Raw genomic sequence first — 21968 nt, 5'->3', positions numbered from 1 at the left:
GGAGGGCGCGGCGCCCTTCCTCTCTTGCCATTGGCCAAATCTACCACGGGAGGCGGGTCCTCTGGTGAGCGGCAGGCAGCGGCGCGCGGCCGCGGCGGTTGGTTGAGCGTTGGGCTCGGGTGGGAGCGCGCAGGTGCGGGGCCTGGCGCAGTGCGGGAGCCATGTCGGAATGGGTATCCTACTACCGGAGCGAGGGGCAGGAGGAGGAGGATGAGGCGGCGGACGAGCAGCAGGAGGAGGGGGCTGAGACGGTCGGTAAGGACCCACCACCCCCTCGCGGAGGGCGGGCTTGGGGCCTGCTGCCTTCGGGGGTCAGCGGGAGGAGGAGGCCGCTGCTAAAACTGTGTCTCTCCCCCTCCCCCGTTTCCGTAGGGGACTACAGGTTCTCAGGTCGGGACAGCCTGATTTTCTTAGTGGATGCCTCGAAGGCCATGTTTGAGTCCGACGGGGACGAGGTGACTCCCTTTGACATGACCATCCAGGTAAGGCTGCTCGGGGTGCTTCGTGGGTACAGCTACCGGGCTGTCTCTCTGCCTCATCCCTCGGTGTAAGGCGGCTCAGTTTGCTGAGTGGCTGTGGGTTTGTAAAGATCCGTTGGCTGGTGAGCCGTGTCCACAGCTCCGTCAGGGAAATGCTTACAGAATGAGCGATCAGTCTGCCACCAGGTTGGTGTATTTGAGAATTGTTTGTTTCATGGATCTTGCTAGTAGAAAGGGAATGCTAATGAAAAATATATAAGGCTGTGTACTGAAAAAAATCTGTTGAAAAACAAGATCCCAAAGTATTTATCCTGCTGAAATTTAGCTTAAAACATTTGTTATAGTTTTTCTGTTTGCTCAAGTCTACTTGTATAAACTGCTAAATGCGAAAGACAAAAGTTTTGCAGCCTTACTGCAACTGGTGTTCTTCATATTTTGACCTGTGTACATTTTTTTTTTCAGTGCATTCGGAATGTGTATACCAGCAAAATTATTAGTAGTGACAGGGACCTGTTAAGTGTTGTGTTCTATGGTACAGAAAAGAACAAGAACTCAGCAGATTTCAAGCACATCTACGTTCTTCAGGAGCTGGACAATCCAGGTAAAAGCAGTGAAGTGATATGAAGGTTATGTAGAAAGATAGAGTAAGGAAGTCTGTGTAGTAGCGTTGTCAGTCACTAGCTTCTCTGAAAACAAAGAGCTATCAGATAAAAAAAATGTTCCTATTACTGAGATGTGCATTGTGGGAGAGATATTTTTAGAAATTTACTGAAAGTTTAGAATGTTGGTGGGAGCTCAGTTTTTTGTATTATAGTTGGTTTGAATCCCTTTCTTATGACTTTTCTTCTGTTTTAATGTGGTGGTTCACTTGCTGTCAGTTCTCAACAGAACTCTTGAAAGCCCATTATCATTCTAAGGCATCATCTACTGTTACCCACCTTAGGTGCAAAGCGTGTTCTAGAGCTGGACCAATACAAGGGTGACGAAGGACGAGTACTTTTCCGTGAGACCTTTGGCCACAATGCTGACTATTCACTGGGTGAAGCACTCTGGGCCTGCTCTAATCTCTTCAGTGATGTTCGAGTCAGACTGAGCCACAAAAGGATCATGCTTTTCACCAACGATGATGACCCTCATGCCAATGACAGCGCTAAAGCCAAGCTGGCCAGGACCAGAGCTGGTGATCTGAGAGACACAGGTCATTATTTTCCCCTTTATTTTTGGGCAGAATGAAAGTGATGTATCCTTGCAGCAGATGTTAACAGCATTGCAAGTTTGTGATGGGAAAAGAATGCAATGTCATCAGAACTGGGGAATCTTTCTGAAGCTCTCTAAATTAGAAATTTGGTATCTAATCTGAAATAGAAAATCTGTTATCCAATCTGGGATCCAACAACTAACGCTTACTTTCTAGGATTTCTTTTTCTACTCTGGTAGTATAAATCAGGACTTGAGAGGGCTGTGGAAAACAAGCTATTTCATTGTTCCACCATTTTTTTCCAGGAAGGGAATAATAACACTAAGTTAACACAAAAGGAAAATTATTTTAATGGCTACGTTTTGAATTATCTGAGGGACAGCCACCTGAGCTCGGAGACTAGAGAGCGAATGCTTCCTTAGTTCAGCTGTGTAGCTGAGATAACCGGTGTTTTTGGAGTTCAGCAGATGTGCTGAATGTAGAGCCTGGGAGGCTTCCTTAATCCATTAACTGGGAAAGGAGAATTTCTGGACTCTTTACTTCCCTCTGTGCCTGAGATAAGATTACGTTTTATAGGAGCTTGTCAGAGCTGTTTCATATACAGTGTTGTCCAGATTCTTAACTAGGAAGGAACTATTTTCTATACTACATTGTTTTGACTGAAGTTGAAGAATGTCTTTTGCCTCTTTCCCTAGAAACTTTTACTTCTAATGCAGATGACAATTTTGAGCTTATTCTTGCTTAAATTCTTTGCTTAGATAGAGAAATCAGAGAGTGAAACATGGCAATGTAAGAAAAAAGCAGTTTCTGTGATCCTCCTCCTATCTCTTCCTTTGTTTCCAGGTATCATCCTGGACTTGATGCACTTGAAGAAGCCTGGAGGGTTCGATATCTCTTTGTTCTACAGAGATGTCGTAAACATAGCAGAGGATGAGGACCTTGGGATCCAACCTGAGGAGTCAGGGAAACTGGAACATCTCATGAAGAAAGTACGAGCAAAGGAGACAAAGAAGCGGACTTTAGTAAGGTTTGTGCCTAGTTATGACATTTCGTTCAATGGAGGCACCTGATGTTATTTTTAGACTGCATCTTGCCTCCTTCTTTTGGAATGATTGGTTTACAAAGGCATCAGTTCTAACATTCCTAAATTTGATTCCTTAGTCCACGATTAGTGTTTCTTCTGTAGCTTTCAAGGATATTTGTCCTTGGTGGATGGCAAGAGTGAAGCTAGGCCTCCTTTCTTCCTCTGTGTGACATCTCCTGTATTGAGTTTGGCCAGAAATGATAATTTTTCAAAAAATTACTTTATTGCTGAGTAAAATAGAATGGTTAGGGATGGAAGGGACCTTCAAAGGTCATCTAGTCCAACCCCACTGCAAGAAGCAAGGACATCCCCCACTAGATCAGTTTGCTCAGAGCCTCATCCAACCTGGCCTTGAATGTTTCCAGGGATGGGGCATCCACCACCTCTCTGGGCAACCTGTTCCAGTGTTCTACCACCCTCATTGTAAAAATGTTTTTTCCTTATATCCAGTCTAAATCTACGTCCTTCTATTTTGAAACCATTACCCCTTGTCCTGTCACAACAGGCCCTACTGAAGAGCCGCATCTTTCCTGTAGGCCCCCTTGAGGTACTGGAAGACCGCTATAAGGTCTCCCCAGAGCCTCCTCTTCTCCAGGCTGAACAGCCCCAACTCTCTCAGCCTGTCCTCATAGGAGAGGTGCTCCAGCCCTCTGATCATCTTCGTGGCCCTCCTCTGGACCCTCTCCAACTGGTCCATGTCCTTCTTGTGTTGGGGGCTCCAGAACTGGACACAGTACTCCAGGTGGGGTCTCACCAGGGCAGAGTAGAGGGGGAGAATCACCTCCCTCGACCTGCTGCCCACACTCCTGTTGATGCAGCCCAGGGTGCAGTTGGCATTCTGGGCTGCAAGGGCACATTGCCGGCTCGCGTCAAGCTTCTCATCCACCAGCACTCCCAAGTCCTTCTCCTCAGGGCTGCTCTCAATCCATTCTCTGCTCAATCTATGTTTGTACCTGGGATTGCCACGACCCAGGTGCAGGACCTTGCACTTGGCCTGGTTGAACTTCATGAGGCTGGCATGGGCCCACCTCTCCAGCCTGTCAAGGTCCCTCTGGATGGCATCCCTCCCCTCCAGTGTGTCAACCACACCACACAGCTTGGTGTTGTCTTACAAAAAAATTTGCAACACATAAAATGGTTAGTTTATAGTGAAATCTGGTTGAAATTAGACTTTTCTTACCAGTGTTAACTTAGAAAAAATTAATCTCAATGTGACTGGTAGGTATTTTGGCCTATTATTAAGTAGTTCTGTGTGACCAGTCTGTCTAGGCACTTGATGTGGTTTCACACAGCCTTGATATTTATAATCTCCTACTCAACGATTAGAGATACTACAGAGAGATTAAAGGGATCTTGACAAAGCAGATAGAAGGTATTTTTGGAACCACGTACTTCATGTTTTTTTTTAATGAGTGATTTCACAGCAGAATGATGTCGAAGCACAGTAAGGGAATGAACTTCACGGCCTACTGGATTTTTTTAATATATATTTCAAACAAATCCCAACCTGAACTGTTATCACTGGCATTCTTGCTCCTGCTCACAGCTTTATGTTCCTCAAGTTTTCTAATAACTGAGGAGAAAGAATCCCGTACCAGTGATACGTTTTAGAGGAGAGGAAGTAACATTCACAGTAATTCACTGTTCTGCTCTCAGAACTTGAAGATTACGACCAATTTTAAACCTTTACTTCTGAATTTTTTTTCTAACTTCTGATTATTTTTTTCCTAAATCATGGTATTGTTTGTCTTGATGGGGTTCTTTTGGGGAATTTTGCCTTCTACGTGAACAGCTGTGTGAATTTAGAGGTCATGTTGCATTAAGCACAAGTGGGGGACCCAATTGTGAACTTGTCTTGTGCTCTGCTTGAGCATAGCTGCCCTTCAGAGTGAAAAAAAGGTGAAAGAAATATGGTAAATTATTTGTGTTTAAACAATTTTTATGACAAGAAGTGGCAGCGTTGCAAGAATGTTGTTATACAAGTGAGATTATGACTCAAGTAATAGTATACATGTGATTTTGGGGGAAGAGAATAGGAGGAGGTTAGAGAAAATAAGTTATCTGAGGAGATTACTTTCTTTTGCAAAAGTGACTTTTGGAAGTCTCAAGTCTATATCTGCTTTTTTACACAGGTTAAATCTGTATCTGAACAAAGATCTGTCGCTTTCTGTTGGTGTTTACAACCTCGTTCAAAAAGCTTATAAGCCGTATCCAGTGAAGCTTTATCGGGAAACTAATGAACCAGTTAAAACAAAAACAAGGACGTTTAATGGAAAAACAGGCAGCTTGCTCCTGCCTAGTGACACAAAAAGAGCTCAGGTAAGGTATTGATTATATACCTGCTTTTGCCGGTCTCTGATGTGGTGAGGAGATGCTGATTCTCTTGCTGCTTTTGTTTGTATTTCACTTTCAAGATCAGATGCAGAAATGTTCATGTCTGTATGCACCTGGGGATAAGCTGGTCACTGTGTAAGCTATGCAGAGTGAGAGTGAGTTGTTTCTCTGGCGTGACTGTCAAGGGAAAGCATAGCTGCTGCTGGAAGTGCACTCAGGAACACATAATTTCTTTCTAAAAGGCAGATCCATGTTGTCAGAGCCTGACCTTATGTGGCCTTGTGTTATCTTTTGATTCATTAGGAACAGAATTTGTCCATTTTATTAAACATAGAAGTATGAATCACAGCAGTGGGGTAGAGCTCTTTTGTAAACAACAAAAAAGGCATATTACCTCTTATTTTTTGTTATTTTGTTCTTTGTTTTGCCTTCTTGCTTCATAGTTTGGCTGATGTAGATTGAATGTTACGTTCTGTTCAGGTACAGCCTTATTTCAAAGCAGGATATGCAGTTCCTAGGTATATTGTCACAAGCACACTTTGTGTATCATTCCATGCAAAAGGCTCCTAAAGTTGTCCTAAGATTAAATATTAAGTTTATTTATACTGGACATTAGTTTATTGAAATAAAGGACAGGAGATGAACAGAAAGCTGAGCATCAAGCCCTGATATCTAACTTCAGCAGCTGGACTACTATGTGTTTTTGGTTTTGTGACATCTGAGTGATGCTTCAGAAGCATTGTTTCTTGGTCACTGTTTCTGCCAGAAGTAGGTAACTGACCTCTGAAAATGTCTGGTCCTGCCCAGCCCAGAGCAAGAGTCACAAAACCAGATCAGGTTGCTCAGGGTGTGTTTGGGACAGCTCTGAAGAACTCCAAGGATGAGATGTGACAGCCTCTCTGTGCCAGGGCTTAACCATTGTCTTAAGAGAGTGCATTTTGCTAATATCCAGGTGAAATTTGTCTTAGGAAAATGGTCACAGACCGTAACTTACCATTTCAGTGTGCACTAATGATGAGAGTTTGCTCTGTGTTGTCTGTAACCCTCTTTTCAATAGTGGAAGACAGCAATTGCATCCTCTTCCTGGCCCTCCCCTCCCCCCACAATTTTTTTAACCCTGGCAGCACTCCTATCTGCTCTTCCCTGGTTTAGACGTACGGAAACCGCCAGATTGTGCTGGAGAAAGAGGAAACAGAAGAATTAAAACGGTTTGATTCTCCAGGCTTGTTTCTGATTGGCTTCAAACCACTTTCAATGCTAAAACAGCACCACCATATCAAGCCCTCCCAGTTCATCTATCCTGAGGAGTCCGTGATAAGTGGTAAGTAAAGAGAGCAAGAGAAGATTCACCGCCTTGCGTTAGGGTAACCACCCGATTCATAGTGTCTTTGAGTGGAGGTCATTGAGAGTAAAATCTATGTCTAACCTGAAAGCTTGCTAATGTTAAAAATATGGAATTAACCATTTACTGCCCCTCTCAGCTGCAGTTAATTCTTGTTTTCTTCAATAGCAGAAGAGCCGATTGAGCTTCATGATTCATTCATCATGACAAGTAGCTAATCAAACTAGGCAGATGTAGTACCAAAATATTTGATTTTGTCGTTCATGAAAGTGAAGGGTCCTAGTACCTGACAAGAAGGCAAAAGTCATTAAAACAAACAAACAAACAAAAACCAAAAACCCAAACCAGTGAAGATAATTGCTGGTTTTGAGTCCATATGAGCTAAGAGTGGAAACACAATACAGGGCGTACAGTTGAATTAACAGCACTTTACAGGCTTGTAAACAGAAAAGGAGAGGATGCTTAGGACTGCTTTTTGTCTCCTTTCTATGTGTATATGTAAGTCTGCTTATCTAGAAATACAATATTAATACATGCCAACCTGCAACAGTAAAGAAAAAAACTTCAGCTCCTCCATGTACTGGTAGATAAAGAGGGCTGAGTTACGACCAGATGCTTTGCAGCATCTGACTAAAGAAGAACCTTTACACTGGCTTCTCCAACTTAGCAGTTTCCTGAATCAAAGTACCTTAATTGTGTGTCGGTCTTCCTGACCACTGTATCTGGTGAAATAGAAAGCAAATGTGTGCCTCGAGAGGAATGTTGCAATCTGATCTCTTAAGTGTGTTACTTCTACATAAGGTCCTATGATGTACTGCTACTATGATGTCCCACCAGACGAGAAGGAGGCTTTGTAGAGACCTGTTTCCAATTTGCAAACGTATTTCATTGCTCAGATGCTTGTGATTTTATTTCTTTCACCAGAACTCTCACTGCTCTGGTCAGGAGAGACAGTGACATTGTCATTTTTGAGGGCTCTCCCTTCTAAAAGATGCTTTTTGCCTCTGGAATATTGCAGGCGTCTCAAAGAAGTCACATATATTGAAACTGTAATGTCTAGGGTTACAATCCTGAAGAAAGGAGCAGAGCTGTGAACTGACCAATACAGTCCTTACTTTGCAGGGAGTACAACACTATTTAATGCCTTATTGATGAAATGCTTGGAGAGGGAGGTGATGGCACTGTGCAGATACACTGGCCGCCGGAACACTCCTCCTCGCTTCGTGGCCCTGGTTCCCCAGGAAGAAGAGGTGGATGAGCAGAAAGTGCAGATAGCCCCTCCAGGTATGGGAAGAGAAGCTGCCTTTCCCTGTGCGATTGGATGCAGTCAGCATAATAGCCTCCTGTATGGTGTAAAAATATTCTTGGTGCTGCTCTCCTTAAAACTCGGGAGAATGCTTTCCCACATCCCTTTTCTTCAGTTTTGTCACTGTGAGCATCTGATGTTGAATCTGTTTTTAAAACTCCAGTTGCATCAGTGCTTGCTCAGGTGTAACGTGGATACAGTATTTTCCTGCCTCCTCTTTTTAGCAGATTCAAGTAACTGACCTAAAAATTAAAACCCCTTTTTTTTTCTGTTTGCTGACTAGACAGAATGTCATCTTTCCTTGAATTTTATTGTATCCTTGGATACATTTTAAAGACTTAAATAAATAATCTCACATATTGAGCCTCACACCATACCAGCTGAGTGAGGAATGATCAGGGAGCAAAGGCTGACTCTTGCTCTTTTCCATTTTTTCACCTCTTCAAGTGGAAAATCCTCTTCTGGGAAGGGGAATAATACTGCTTGTGTGCAGTGTAAAGCATTTCAAAAATAAAACGTGGACATTAACTTAATTTTCAAACAAGCCTTTTCCAAACTCATATAAGGTGAGAGATGGGGAAGGTGCACAAGTTGATCTCTTGTATGAAAAGCAGGTGACAAGTTTCCAGCTCTCATGCATGCATTTGGTTTGCATCTCTCTCAAAGAGCCATTAGTAATGTTGGTTATATATTTTGAGATTGAGTGTCATGCTGTAGGTACTAGGAGGTATTATGGATTACTGTTGTTTACAGCAAAATAGCAACTAATCTGGGGAGTCATCAGACCTAGCTAGTAAGCATCTTAGTCTTTCCCATAAATTATTGTTTTGAGATGATGGTTCTGCATAACTGTTCTCTGCTCTCTCTTCTGTGTAGGTTTCCACATCATTTTCCTACCATATGCGGATGACAAAAGGAATATTGATTTTACAGAAAAGGTGCCGGCCAATCGAGAGCAGGTGGACAAAATGAAGGAAATAATTCAAAAACTCCGATTCAAATACAGGTATGTGGAGATAAATTGTGTGCCTGTGGGGTGGTGGCATGGGGACAAAAACACAACACTATTGCTTGCTCTGTTGCGTACATTCTTCAGCTGTGGTGTCCACAAGATGGGATTCTGATGCATTTTGATGCAAATTGCTTCCCTTTGCAGTAGCTTTGTCCAAACTTCTATTCTTAATTATTCTGAATACCCAGGCACCATCTGCATTATGTAGCACGTTCTGGAGTTCTTCATAGAATTGCTCTTGTTCCCTGGGCTATTGTCATTTGTTGCAGAGGTATCAGATTTTATTGTGGTTCTGCAATCAATTGCAGATCAGACCTGGATCGTTTAAATTAGAGCACTTTAGAGAGAATAGTTAGGCCTTTTTCATTATAGGATAAATTTTATGAAGTGCTTTTATGGGAGATTTTTTTTTCCTAGGTGTTTTTAATACCAGTATAACTGGTTGTCATAGTTCAGCCCCGATCGGGACCAGACTACGCAGTCTCTCTCTCACTCCCCCCACTCTCCGAGAGAATAGGGAGAGATAATATAAGAAAAACAGCTCGAGGTTTGAGATAAGGACAGGGAGAAATCCTTAAAGTTACCGTCACAGGCAAAACAGATTCGACTTGGGGAAAACTATTCATTTATTACTAAAACCAGCAGGATAATGAGACAGAGCATGAGATAACCTCCCCCCACCCTTCCTCTTCCAGAGCTTAACATTATCTCTACTACCTTCCCCCCCCCACCGAGTGGCACAGGGAGGGAAGAGGGAATGGGGCTTGTGGTCAGTTCATCACACGTTGTTTTACGCCGCTGCTTCATAGTTGGTGGAAGAACTCCTCACATTCCTCCCCTGCTCCGTTGTGGGGTCACAACACTGGTATTAAAGTAGAATGCTGCTGTCTCCATTTGTCTCGCACAGCGTTCTAAGTCTCACACAGCTTTCTAATGTGGTTGATGCAGGATGGGATAGCGATTCAGCAGGTAAACTGAAAAGAGGAAAAACAGTTCTGATGAGACGGATTGTTATGTGGGAAAGAGGGAAGTTTTACTTTGAAATAGATTGGTGGCAGGTCTTATGTGTCTCGTCTTTCTTCTTGACAGCGCATTGACATTTTGGGGGTTCTTAACAGGACTGACAGCTTTGAGAACCCGGTTTTGCAGCAGCACTTCAGGAATCTGGAGGCTTTGGCGCTGGATATGATGGAACCAGAACAAGCTGAGGATCTTACAAGTGAGAGTTATTGGTGGGTGTGAAGGGAGGTGGGGTAGGGGGCTCTTGACTTTGTTTGAAGTCAGAGATGTGCTACTACAAATGAAATGTCTTTTAAAAAATATTTTAGTTGTGTATGGTTCCAAGGTGTAGAATTCTGCATGTGTCCATTTTGAAATATTGAAACCTTACTTTCTGATGCTGTCACTTTTAAGATAAAGGAAAAATTGATCACTTTACCCTCCAAAATTAAAATTTAATTACCTTTTTTTCTATGGTGAGAAATATTTTCTATGAAATTCCTCTCTTCAAGAGTCTAATTAATATTTCAGTCTGATAAATGGGCAGAATTACTTAGAGATTACTCTGCTAGGAGGGAATGATGCCACCTTGTGGCTGTGATAGTTTCTGAAATAATATCTTGTCAGAGGATACAAACCTACTCCTGAAGGGGAAGTTCCTTTTTTAAAATTAAGTTGTACTCCAGAAATAACGTTAGAGTAACTTTTTGTCTCTTCTGAAGTGATACCTGACAAATAATCTAGGTCCTTATGCTAGATATCATAGAAATATGTGACAGAAACAAGCTGTTCTCCTTCAAACTACTCGCAACCTTAGATATAATTTGTTGTATTTTAAATGTCTGAGATTAGACCTGGGTAACTGTGCAACCAGGCAGGAGATCTTCTGTATCACTTCCACTATGTCAATTTTGTTCTGCATATGTGTTTCCTGTTCAGGGATATGTGCGTCTATTACATACGTATAATATAAACTCTTGATACTACCAAGAGCTGTAAATTTCTCATTTGTGAATATCGTCACATAGATCTTTGCATTTTGCATGCTTGCAAGACACTTGCATGCTAGTTATTACAGAAGCACACTTGTATCTGTGATGGCCTCACTTAGACTTCCCTGTGATCACTTTGTTTTTGAGAGGGCGCATCTTTCTCTTTTGCCAGTGCCAAAGAATGAAGAGATGAATCGCAGGCTGGGCAACCTGGTGGAGGAGTTTAAGCAGCTGGTTTATCCCCCTGACTACAGTCCCGATGGGAAGGCTGTAAAGCGAAAACAAGGTAAGTAATGATGGTGCAGACATACAACATGGTCTCTTTGTGCTTTGTTTAGAGGCTTCTGCATTTTCAGTTTATCTTGTAGTTTAGAGAAGCTGCTTGTGCAATCACTCTTTACTCATCTCCACAACAAAGTGGACTTATATCCAACGATGATTCTTAGAGAGTAGAGGATGTTGTGGTATCCAGCTGGAGAACTGCTGGAATGAGAAACTGCATAATGAAAAAACAGAAGTACAGGAAGCAGTATGGGTAAATTATTGCAAAATATATACTTGTTTGTTTTTATTTTTATCATTATCATTATGAATTTTCACAACAGAGTAGTAAAATCGTTCATGTTTTAATTTTGGGTTCTTGGTGAGGAAGCAGACTTCTATGCATGGTCTTTTTAGCAAATCCAAGATAGGCACCTATAGGGGTAGACGTCTAGGTAATGCTGAAGTACCTGTGTAGTTTAGGAGTCAATGAAACTCTGCATGAAGTGGGAGCATCAGTTAGCTGAGCTCCCTGAGGAATCATTGCATTCTGCTGTCTTGATGAGAATCCCTTAAAGGTTTCATTTGGGGGTGATCTTTCCATCAGAACAGAAAAGTTTCACACTTGAGTTTGAGATCACACTCTTCAGTGAAATTCTACATGACTTAGGTAGTGAGTGACACCTACTTCTTAAAACGTGGAAACGAGGTCTGTGAGTATGTAGGTAGTTGTTAAAGTACCATGTGCTGATGGCCATTAACTGTAGTATGTATAAGAAACATTGATGTCTTTCTATTGAGAATCTTTTTAAAATCTTGGTGATCTGAAATTTATCTTTCTAGCTTCTGATGGTCAAACTGAGAAGAGGCCCAAGGTAGAAGTCTCAAAAGATGAGCTGCGGAGTCATGTGGAGAAGGGCACTCTAGGCAAGCTCACTGTACCTGTTCTGAAGGACGCATGCAGGCTTTACGGGCTGAAGGGTGGAGGGAAGAAGCAGGAGCTCATGGACACGTTAACTGAATACTTTAACAAGCACTGAGTAGGAGCAGAAGGCCCTGGTTGACTTCTCTCTGCTTAAAATTTTTGTTATCTTTGTTTAGTTTTGCTATGGAGAAGAAGGTAACTAAATGTTGCTGAATCTGGTAGTGGAGAAACTTTTTATTCTTGGTTACGAAGCATCTCTGCAAAGTTGGATTCTGTTCACAGGAGCCAAAAGCAGAATTAAGTTCCCTGCTAACTCAGGTCACCCATTGCAAGTGAACACACTTGTGCCTTCCTGGTTTGTTAATAAAGTTATTTTGGACTTGTTACTTTGCAACACTGGCTATACCATCTTTGCTTGGTGAAGACAGCAAAACTCACTTCAATGTGATTAAGAAAACAGAAGGATCTGTGTTAGTGGCACCACAGGAATTCAAGCAGCAGGTCAAGTCAGTGTGCTAACAGAGGGTGTAAATGTATATTATTCTCCTACTCTCCAAAACAGCCCATCAGTATCAGTACCGGTAATCAAATTGGGTTCTTTTCCACCATTGGTGTTACAAAGATGACTAGCAGATCAGAAAGGAGAAAATCATTACTGGGAAGCAGTAGCCGATCCTTTGGGCAAAAGGCCAGCACTTCACAAAGCTACACAGGCAGGTCATCCATTTTTAAATGGTAATAGCAAAAGCTGGTTTAAAAAAAGAAAGAATAAAAAAAGGGGTCACATCCTGTGGAAGGCTGCAAGCCCTTACCCCAATTAAATTACTGAGATGGCATAGAGCTTTTCCACCTCTGTAGTGAGTATGAGTCAGACTATTGTGCAGGCTTCTGTACTCAAATCTGTGCTTTAAAAATAGAAAAATAGCAAGTTGTGGAGAGTAGCCCTTGTTATATCCAGTATTTTTATTTTTTTAAATCATACCTACAGAGGCTGCATCTGGGGCTATGTTTTGGTTTTTAAACTTCCATCCCTGGCACGCGCCACCTGTCTTGCAGTGCAAGATGACTAAAACCAATAAATAGTCATTGCCCTTCCTCTAAGAAACAGTACTAAATGTTTAGCGAAGCTGTGAGTTTCTATGGGATGCAAACATGGGATACGCAAGGTATGCATTTTGGTCTGCATGGTGTTTTTAGTGTTCAGGGATTTCCTATTAGGAAACTTACTGAAGAATTAAGTCGTGTATTAAGGTTGTGCCTGTGCTGTAGTATGGCACGTGTATCATCAGAGGCAGCTGTGACCACCCTAGCTGTGCCAGCGTGCTGCTCACATCCACCGCCACAGCTCCTCTCGAAAGAGCAGCTAGCCCATGTCGAGCTTGGCAGCATTGAAGCTACGTAGTCTATTATACTTTCAGCCAGCCTGCATTAGAGTAGTTATTTTTTTAATAAAGATTCATTTAGAGCAATCCATTTATTTTGCCCTTCAGCAAAGAAGTTACTGTAAATGCCTGTTTTAGCAAGACTTGAACGATTGAACGCAATAAAATAGCAAGACTATTCTGTCCTTAATCCTGTGAATTTTCATTCCCCAAACGCCCTTGTTAACTTCTCTCTTGGCTTGCTAACCCCCAGGCACAGTATATGTTCCAGACTTTGGAAGATAATGGCATGTTGTGTCTAGGTTATTAGATTTTCTTCCTGGCTTTTTTTTTTTTTTTTTTAAGCAGGCAATTGCATTAAGCAGAAGTTCAACAGGAATGTGATGGAAGGCTTCAGAGCAGGAAAGTAAAGTAAGACAGTTTTGCTTGCTCAAGAATCCTTTATTGCTGCTCCTTATGTGCTTTGTCTTACATCAGCTGTCTTGGCATGGTATAACAGGGCAAGTCCTCTGCAAAGCTGTGGTCTTAAACACAGCCAGCTCAACAGTCAGCAACAGTAGGAGGGAACAGCAGCATTTCTAAACTTCATACAAATGAAAGGACTCCAAAATCTTTGTATTAAGTTCACCTCAGCAAGGATGTCAGTTATCAGCCATTTACAAAAACATATAGACATGATTTGTCTTCAGTCTTTTGCAAGCTGATTTCATCTGCTCGGGCTGTACTTACTAAAGGTATGAATTTAGTGCCTCTGTGGAAACATTAGAAAACTGATTTTCCCTTCTGCTGTTGTACCTATCGATCTTTCCCCGCTAGCTTTGCTTTAGCATCCTGCAATAGCAGACAGGTTGATATGACCCATTCCAACACAGAGGCTTACACTCTCCTGCTCAGAGCAGCAAGTGGATTTATTATACAACATGCATCTAACTAAAGCTAGCTCCATAAAATCACCACTCATCCAGAATGCTGGTGGTGCTTCACGCTTTTCCAGAACGTGAGATTATCTAACATTCTCTTCTTGAGACACAGCTTGATTTATCTGAAAAACTGGTTGCTCTCTGATGCCTTGGCCATGACGTAGAAGGTTCATCTTCAGTCAGGTGACTACAGTACAGGAGGTTCCCTAAAAGCATGAGGTACAAGGTACTTGTTTGCCACAGCAGGCTGCTCTCTACCATGTGTTTTGTACTTAAATAGCCTAGGAAGCCCCAGCTCACTAATACAATCCAAGCAAAGAAAACTGAAGGAGTATGAACTACTGCACTGCAATGGCCTTTAGGCAACCTCTGAGCAGCTTGGCTTTACAAGTAGGAACACTTCAGTTAGCTGCAAATGCTTCCCCGGGGGAACAACAATTACATTTAGCTTTGTCAGCAAATTTATTTTTCTTAAAAAGTCATTACTTAAAAAAATAAGCGATAAAGAGATTTCCTCTTGTGTACTGCCATAAGATTTCTGCTCCCCACACACCTCTTGGAGAAGTCTCATCTAGTTTAAAGAAGAAAAAGGGTTGTGCTATGTGTACTGATCCTGCCTCCATCCGCTGCTACACAGTAGCTGCTGCCTGCCTTACACATGATCTACGCTGCTCCATCACGTAAAGGAACAACTCCAGCAGTCCGCGTGCACGCACGGTGCAGGGAACCAACGTGCCTTGTCCTCAGCAGACTAAACCATTCGGAAACACAGCGATGCTCACAGCTGTTAGAGGCTGAAGCTGAGCAGAAATACTGCAACGCAGAGGAAGCTGCTGGGTGGGTTAAAAAAGCCCTAGGTGGGCAAACATGGAGATAACGGGGCAATTTTTTTTTTTTCTTTTAAACAAACAGGAAATACAGTTGTACAATCACTTTTCAAGAAGTAATACAATGAGAATGAATGTGTTGGAGTAGAGTAACAGAAAAGGGGGTGGGGAGAGGCAGAAACACTAATAACTAAGCCATTATTAAACAAAAATGTGTTTTGAAATGAAACACTGATATAAAAACTATCATCTCAACTGAAGCTAGACATTAATTCCCTCCGACTTCAACTTTCCTATTCCACATACACTTAAACTCATGGGCATTTAGACCAACAGTCTTTCTATAGCTTGCTGGACAGACTGGATCTGAGGTTTTAGCTGTGATCCTTCCTTGATGGTGATGGAGCAGGCGATGACAGGCCGGGAAACGCCGCACGCCCGGCCCAGGGCTTGCTTGGAGCGCACAAACACATATGGTACATTCTTGTCCTCGCAGAGAAGAGGGAGGTGCAGGATGATCTCCAAGGGCTCCGCATCTGCCGCCATCACAATGAACTCGGCTATCCCTCGGTTCAGCGTTTTGGTGGCTGTAAAAGAAACTGAGGGGTAAGTCTAGGTCCTTCTGGAAAGCACACCCAGTGAAAAACAACTTGCCGTCTTCGTGAGCGCACAGGAAAAGGGACAAGTTGCAGATTGTGACTATCGCCTCAGGGAGATTCTGGGGTATGCTGGAATTTTACAGGTTGCCCGCCCTGCCCCCCCGCCCCAGCTTATGAGAGGGGTTTAAGCCATGGGACATGGGTCCTGAGAAACTGCAGAGTTTCCCTTCTTAGGGATTGTTTTTTTAAAAGTTTAACTAGGCAAAGCCCTGAGGAACTGTAAAGGGAGCCACTCATTGAGCAGGTCGTATTAGAGACCTCCAGAGGTCTCGTCAAACCCAAATCTTTTTATGATTCTGAACTGGCTGGGCACCTGGTCATCGCAGTGCCCCACCTCTAGAGTATGGATGATCACAGGACGTGCACCAGGAACACAGTTTGGGCATCTACCAGAACTGTAAATAGATGTTGAAGAGATTACAGCTTAGTTCTGTCCCTGAATATTGCTTAAGCAGGCTAGAAAGAGGGAGGAGAGGAACACCTGCAACATCCAGATCTACGTAACATTAGCAGCCCAATGCTAGAAAGAAGAGAATCTCTAACCACAGCTTCTGACAAAATCCTTGCCATGATTTCTAGCACACCTCACAACACAAAGGTCTCACCTTCATTGGCTCCCTTGCGTAACTGCTTATAGTTGCAGGATTGCTGCACAAGATCCAGTAGTGTTTTGGTGAGCTGTGCATCAGCCAGGGGGTAAGCTTTGGGATTTACTTCTGCCTCACTCTAGAGAAAGAAAAAAGTAAAGAGTATTAATTACAACAGGAGCAAAGGGGGCTTTGTTCTGAACAACACTACACAGGCATTATCTCCACCACAGATATTGACTACTGGAGTCACCGCGCAATTCTAGAAATCCCACTGTTTTACTTATAAAAAGGGATTCTTGTCATATTCAAAGCAGGCAGTCTCTCTACTCACACAGCAAATTTGGATCACAGAATAGTTTGGGTTGGAAGGGACCTGTAAAGGCCATCTAGTCCAAACCCCCTGCAAGGGAGCAGGGACATCTCCAACCAGATCAGGTGGCTCAGAGCCCTGTCCAACCTGGCCTTGAATGTTTCCAGGGATGGGGCATCCACCACCTCTCTGGGCAACCTGTGCCAGTGTTCTACCACTCTCAATGTAAACAATTTTTTCCTAATATCTAATCTGAATCTAACCCCCTCTATTTTAAAACCATTACACCTCATCCTATCACAACAGGCCCTGCTGAAGGGTTTCTCCCTGACTTTCCTGTAGGCCCTCTTTATGAACTAGCAGCAGCCTTCCTGCATTCGCTACCACGGATACTACATAAAATTAAGTGTTTCAGTGCACCAGGAACAACCTCCTGCCAGCAGCAAATTCACAAGCTCAGAGACGAATTTTAAAGAAGCCCTGAGAAGAGCGCACATCCGGTTGGTTTATCTCTGCAAATCGCACGTATCTTCTCAACGTTAACACCAACGGCGTAGCCGGAACGACAGCCAAGCCACCGGCAGCGTTAACAACCGGCGCTGGCAGACCGGCCCCTTCTCCAGCCCCCACGGCAGCTCCGCCGCCCGTCCCCGCAGGCACCCGCAGCCCAGCGCCGGGCCTGCCCTGCCGCCAGCCGAGCACACGCTCCCGTTCCCCGCGGGGACACACGGTACCGGGCCGGGAGGGCGGGGTCCCCCCGTTACCAGGTGCCCCTAGGCACCGCCAGCACTCCCCGGGCACCCTCCCTCCCTCCCTCCCTCCGGGGCAGCGCGCCAAGCAGGAGACGCGCAACCGGCCGCGGCCTCCACGTGCTTCCCCCGCCTCGCCGCCGGGGAGGCAGCGTCCCCGCGTCCCTCCGCCCCAGGGCCGCCCGAGGAGGAGGCCTGAAGCTGGCGCCTGGCCCCGCTCACCATGGCCGCGGCCTGGCCTGGGCTGGGCGGCGCGGAGCGGAGCGGAGCGAAACCCCGGAGCGCGGCCGCTCCTCACGTCCCGAGCGCGTTGAACGGAGACAGGCGGAAGCACTCGCGCGTCGCCGCCGGAAGTGAGGCGGCCGCGAGGCCGGGGGCGTGGCCCGGGGCGGAGCCTCCGCCACCAGGAAGGGTGGGCACGAGACCCGCCGCCACCGTCTCTCCCGCCGCGCATGCGCGCGCCGCGGCGGGCGGCGGCCAGGCGATGGCGGCCGCGTGCGCGCGGCCCGGCGGCGGGCACGGGCAGCGCTGGGCCCTGCCGCTCCGCCCGCCGCTCTGCCTCGCCTGCGCCGTGGAGACCCTGGGCGACGGCAGCGCCTCGGTGGGCAGCGCCTGCCCCGCCGCTCGATCTTTCCTCGGCCCCTCAACAGCTGGCACCGCGGCCCCGCCTCGGCCGCCCCCCATCCCGCCCGCCCCCTCTCCCTCGCTGAATGCGGGGCTGGCCGGGGGTATCATGGCGCCCGGGCTGGCGTATCGCCGCGGCGCTCGGCTCTCGGGCCCCGGTGGCGCTCTTTCTCCCCTCCCCAGGGTGGTGGGAGCAGCGGGGTGGCTCAGGCCTGAGCGCTCACCGGCTGTTGTTGTCTCTGGTCCCGTAGCTGGTGCGCAAGAAGCACGTCCTCTCCCGGCTGCGGGATGCCCTGGCCTGGCAGGCGCTGCCGGTCGTCCAGCTGCTGGCACCGGACGAGAGGGTCTGCCTTCATTTGATAGGAACTCTCTTTGGTAAGAGCTCTGCTGCGGCCCAGCGCAGCAGCAGGGAGAAGGCAGTTACCGTTTTTTTTTTTTTTTCAATAGAGGTATACATGTGAAGTTTCCATGTTTGAAGAAAAAAAAACAAAACAAAACAAACCCCAGAAAAGCTAAATAATATACCCAATTCCATACTTCCGCTGTTCTGTGTTAGATGTGTAACTAGTCCCCGTGGAAAACTGCCTGTCATTTGATTTAGAATAGGTTAATTAATTTCCTTACTCCACAAGGAGCAGGACTGGCATGTCCATAAAGCTCTTGCGATTTTCCAAAGTATCTTGGCGAATCTGTAAAGTCCTTCTGGAGAACTGGGGCTGCCTGGCGTGTGACTCTTCCCTCAATGCCCTCCATTTTGGTCTGATGCCTCAGTGCTTTCTCGTCTTGCTGAACTGTGGCATTATATAAAGATTCATACAGACGTGAAAGAGTGAGCTTAAAAAAGTATTGCAGGATTTAATACCAAATGTGCAAAATACAAATCTATGTAGTCTTTTTTTTTTTTTTTTCACACCATCACTTTACATTTGTAGAAATCCTTGTAGCTACAGGACTGTGGTACCTGCTTCTTTCTGGTGGGTCAGCCTCACAGCGGAACAGTGTTCAGTAGGATGTCAGAAAGTGCCTTTCCAGTAACGAGTTGCTGTGATCTTGAACATCTCTTACTGGTTTCTGTTTGCATAGCAGTGCTGTGAGAAAGGTCTTTGAAACGTTGTCTAAAATCGTGAAGGAGAAGAAATAATGGTCTAAGTGAGGGAACAATACAGCAGGAAGAGAAAGGTGGAGGCTTTGAATGTGAGTGCCTTCAAAGAGCAAATAGACTGGATTCCTTTAATTCCATGATCTCATTTGCACATCACAGATAATTCTTTTCTTTGGGGGAGAGTGACTTACAAGCCCCTTCCTTGCCTTGACACACTGAATAATTCAAACGGTGTTTTCCCAGTTGATTTCCCAGCACAAACTGTGTTTTGCATGTTTTGGGAGAAGCTTTGTTAGAAGCAGAACTTCGTGCAGGTTTAGTTCTCTCCATTGCACAAAATTTTTATTGATGCGCACATAATCCTGTACAGATGTGGAAGGAGCGGTGGTTATGCCCAATTCAGTCCTACACTGTGTGACCCTAACATGAAATACCCCAGAAGACAGGGAAGCTGTGCTTGCATTTCAATGCTCTTGCCTGCTTTTAAGTAATAATTTTGTCTCTCTTTAAGAAGCTTTACAATTGGATGGTTTGGGCACAACTTTGGGATTTTACGATACTTGGTGTAATTCCTAGAGTGGCTGGAATCCCAGTCTAAGCCTGGGGCTACAAACAATGACATGAACATATTGGATAGAGCCTGGATGAACCAAAGATCATTTGGTGCAAGAGTGTAAGAGGGACGCCCACCCAGGTTTGAGCAATTCTGTGGAGGAAGTTTAGTGGGGCCTGTTGTGATAGGACAAGGGGTAGTGGTTTTAAAATAGAAGGAGGTAGATTTAGACTTGATATAAGCAAGAAATTTTGTACAATGAGGATGGTGAACACTGGCACAGGTTGCCCAGAGAGATGGTTGATGCCCCGTCCCTGGAAACATTCAAGGCCAGGTTGGACGGGGCTCTGAGCAACCTGATCTGGTTGGAGATGTCCCTGCTCCTTGGAGGGGGGTTGGACTAGATGGCCTTTAAAGGTCCCTTCCAACCCTAACTGTTCTATGATTTTATGATTCTAGATGTACTAGTAGTAAATTCAGGAAAATACATTCCTTTTTGGAGAGAGAATATTGGGATAAGCCCAGGCAGAAGAAAGAGGGTTAAGAGAACAGAGGTGTAGTGTGGAGCTTAGGTATGAGGAGATGGTGAATTTCAGGTAAGCCTGAATTTCATGCAGCTATTATTGCAATGTTCACCGATGCTGTATGCAAATCTTTTCAAAAGAGGAGGATTGAGCAGATGAGGCAGGAAATAATTTCTTCATCTGCAGTGCCATAATATTGCTTTAGTTGGTAAAATTTCTGAGAGATCATGAAGTCCCGAGAGGGGAGGTAATTTGATTGAGTACATTGAAACAAGTGGTTTGGTATGGCAGAAGTGGGGATCTGAACCAGGTGCCTGATGCTGTAGGTATCTGAAGTTGGAAGGAGCTGGGAGGTAGAGTTTCTCATCTGTTGTGGTGTACTAGAGTGAGACAGTGGCTTATTTTAATTTATCTCAACAATCTTACGCTCTTGTTGCACGCATGACTTGTGGCGTGATGCTTTCAGGTTCAGTTTAACGTTGGAATAGTTTCCATATGCTTTAAACCTGCTGTTCATATTTGGTCTTGGGATTTTCCATACTGTGGAGAGAGAAGACTGTTCGAGATGACTGGTATGAATGGAGGACAGAAAGGGCAACTCAAGCTGGGCTCTAACTTCTGTCATTCTGGAGTGTTGTTTCGGATGTATAACATTGGATGCATACAGTGAGATGTGGCGATGGTAGCAGTTACATATTTACTTACATAGGTGGAGCCATTGACTACACAGTGCATGAAAAATTTGCAGGAGAACCAAATGCCTTCATGTGTCCTGCTTATGGAGGCACCTCTTGCAATACTCCCTGAGGGTATCCACCTTCCTCTGACAAAGTCAGGCTGGTCTCACGTGAAGCGGGGAAAACCAAACAGTTCTGAAAAAAATTGGCAGCTCTTTTTGCAAGAAGGCATTACAGCACAGATGGTCACAACCCAGAATGAGTTCCATGACTGATTGTGGTTTATCTTCTAGGGATGTTGCATACTGTGGAAGACAGCAGTGCCCTGGACCTCTTTGTAGAAGGTGAGAGGCAGATGCCACGTCTCAATTACTGACAGTTTGTGAAGGGAGACTCTGTCTTGTCTGATAACTGTAGTGAGATGCTCAGCTTCTGCACAGCTTGAATTGGGAAGAGCATCTATTTTCTGTCAGTGCAACAGTGATGAGCAGATTGTTCCAGTATTTGGAGGCAGGGGAGTGTGTGCAGATTTAAATACTTGGCATTTCTCTCACAGGTTCTATGTGTGCCATGAATTTAGTGTCAGATTGGTGACAGTGGTAAACAATGCCTCATCTTTGGCATCTTTGGACCTGACCGAAGTCTCAAAGCAAATGGAAATCTTCCTGTAGGCTTCAATGAGCTTTGGGATTTACTCCTTTCTCCTCAGTACAGAGAGTATTTTGGATTTACCTGTGGAGAGTGCAGATTCCTTTTTGTGAGCAGTCCTTAGTTTGAAATTTGAAGGAAATGACTGCAGAGCTGACAAAGGAATCTCTGCAATCCAGTTAACCTTGGGCATCCCTGCTGAGTCTAGTGATATGCAATAATTTCCTCCTGTCCAGTCATGAAAGATGAAAGGAGGTGTGACCAGATCCTTCCAGAGGAAATTCAGTTTTCAGGCACTTGCTTGAAATGGTGTTGAAAAGGGGAGAAGTCTTTCTGTCATGTTACCAGTCTATTGAGAGATGGGTGCTCTCAAACAGAGAAATTTCATCTTAGTGTTACCTAAGTCTTGAAAGTTTTTAGAGATTGTGAGAATTCAGGGCAAGAAAGGGCCATTAAACCATCTATGAATCA

At 44.6% G+C, this 21968-nt stretch overlaps 3 protein-coding genes across 6 annotated transcripts in view; 2 read left to right on the top strand and 1 right to left on the bottom strand.

Annotated features, from left to right (window-relative positions):
* The first annotated feature begins 93 nt into the window (after positions 1-93).
* On the top strand, positions 94-12326 carry XRCC6 (X-ray repair cross complementing 6). Of its 4 annotated transcripts, none has more exons than XR_015257574.1 (12): positions 94-255; positions 373-482; positions 942-1080; positions 1423-1677; positions 2521-2704; positions 4894-5080; positions 6248-6416; positions 7560-7721; positions 8620-8749; positions 9874-9987; positions 10919-11032; positions 11851-11989. XR_015257574.1 is itself a non-coding variant. In XM_086740115.1 (12 exons), exons 1-12 carry the CDS (start codon positions 162-164, stop codon positions 12045-12047), a joined length of 1842 nt encoding a protein of 613 aa, XP_086596241.1. In that variant the 5' UTR covers positions 94-161; the 3' UTR covers positions 12048-12326. The 4 variants fall into 4 exon arrangements, 3 of the variants coding, with proteins under 3 accessions (XP_086596241.1, XP_086596242.1, XP_086596243.1); XM_086740115.1 differs by having other exon boundaries at positions 9874-9974; positions 11851-12326; XM_086740116.1 differs by lacking the exon at positions 11851-11989 and having other exon boundaries at positions 9845-9974.
* A 1395-nt stretch (positions 12327-13721) lies between these two features.
* On the bottom strand, positions 13722-17735 carry SNU13 (small nuclear ribonucleoprotein 13). The gene is made up of 3 exons (XM_086752015.1): positions 17592-17735; positions 16326-16446; positions 13722-15648 (listed from the first exon to the last, which is right to left on the bottom strand). The coding sequence occupies exons 1-3, from the start codon at positions 17592-17594 to the stop codon at positions 15386-15388; spliced, it is 387 nt and encodes a 128-aa protein (XP_086608141.1). The 5' UTR covers positions 17595-17735; the 3' UTR covers positions 13722-15385.
* Positions 17593-21968, top strand: part of MEI1 (meiotic double-stranded break formation protein 1) — a 40460-nt gene continuing 36084 nt past the window's right edge. The window contains exons 1-3 of the mRNA XM_086745538.1: positions 17593-17970; positions 18245-18368; positions 21143-21193. Coding sequence (XP_086601664.1) covers positions 17593-17970; positions 18245-18368; positions 21143-21193 — 553 coding nt within the window. The remainder of the gene's footprint in view (positions 17971-18244; positions 18369-21142; positions 21194-21968) is intronic.

Source organism: Chlamydotis macqueenii, chromosome 1, assembly GCF_036417535.1.
Source record: "Chlamydotis macqueenii isolate bChlMac1 chromosome 1, bChlMac1.mat, whole genome shotgun sequence".
In the NCBI taxonomy this organism is placed as follows: Eukaryota; Metazoa; Chordata; class Aves; order Otidiformes; family Otididae; genus Chlamydotis; species Chlamydotis macqueenii.
The sequence above is the reverse complement of the archived record's forward strand: the minus strand, read 5'-3'. Positions and strand labels throughout refer to the sequence as shown.

Excerpts from the sequence above, each read along its gene's own strand:
- SNU13 (XM_086752015.1), bottom strand. Across the intron at positions 15,649-16,325 it reads ACGCAAGGGAGCCAATGAAG|CCACCAAAACGCTGAACCGA; the intron begins GTGAGACCTTTG and ends TTTCTTTTACAG.
- XRCC6 (XM_086740115.1), top strand. The coding sequence starts at position 162 with ATGTCGGAATGGGTATCCTACTACCGGAGCGAGGGGCAGGAGGAGGAG. Across the intron at positions 256-372 it reads GGAGGGGGCTGAGACGGTCG|GGGACTACAGGTTCTCAGGT; the intron begins GTAAGGACCCAC and ends CCGTTTCCGTAG. Across the intron at positions 7,722-8,619 it reads AGTGCAGATAGCCCCTCCAG|GTTTCCACATCATTTTCCTA; the intron begins GTATGGGAAGAG and ends TCTTCTGTGTAG.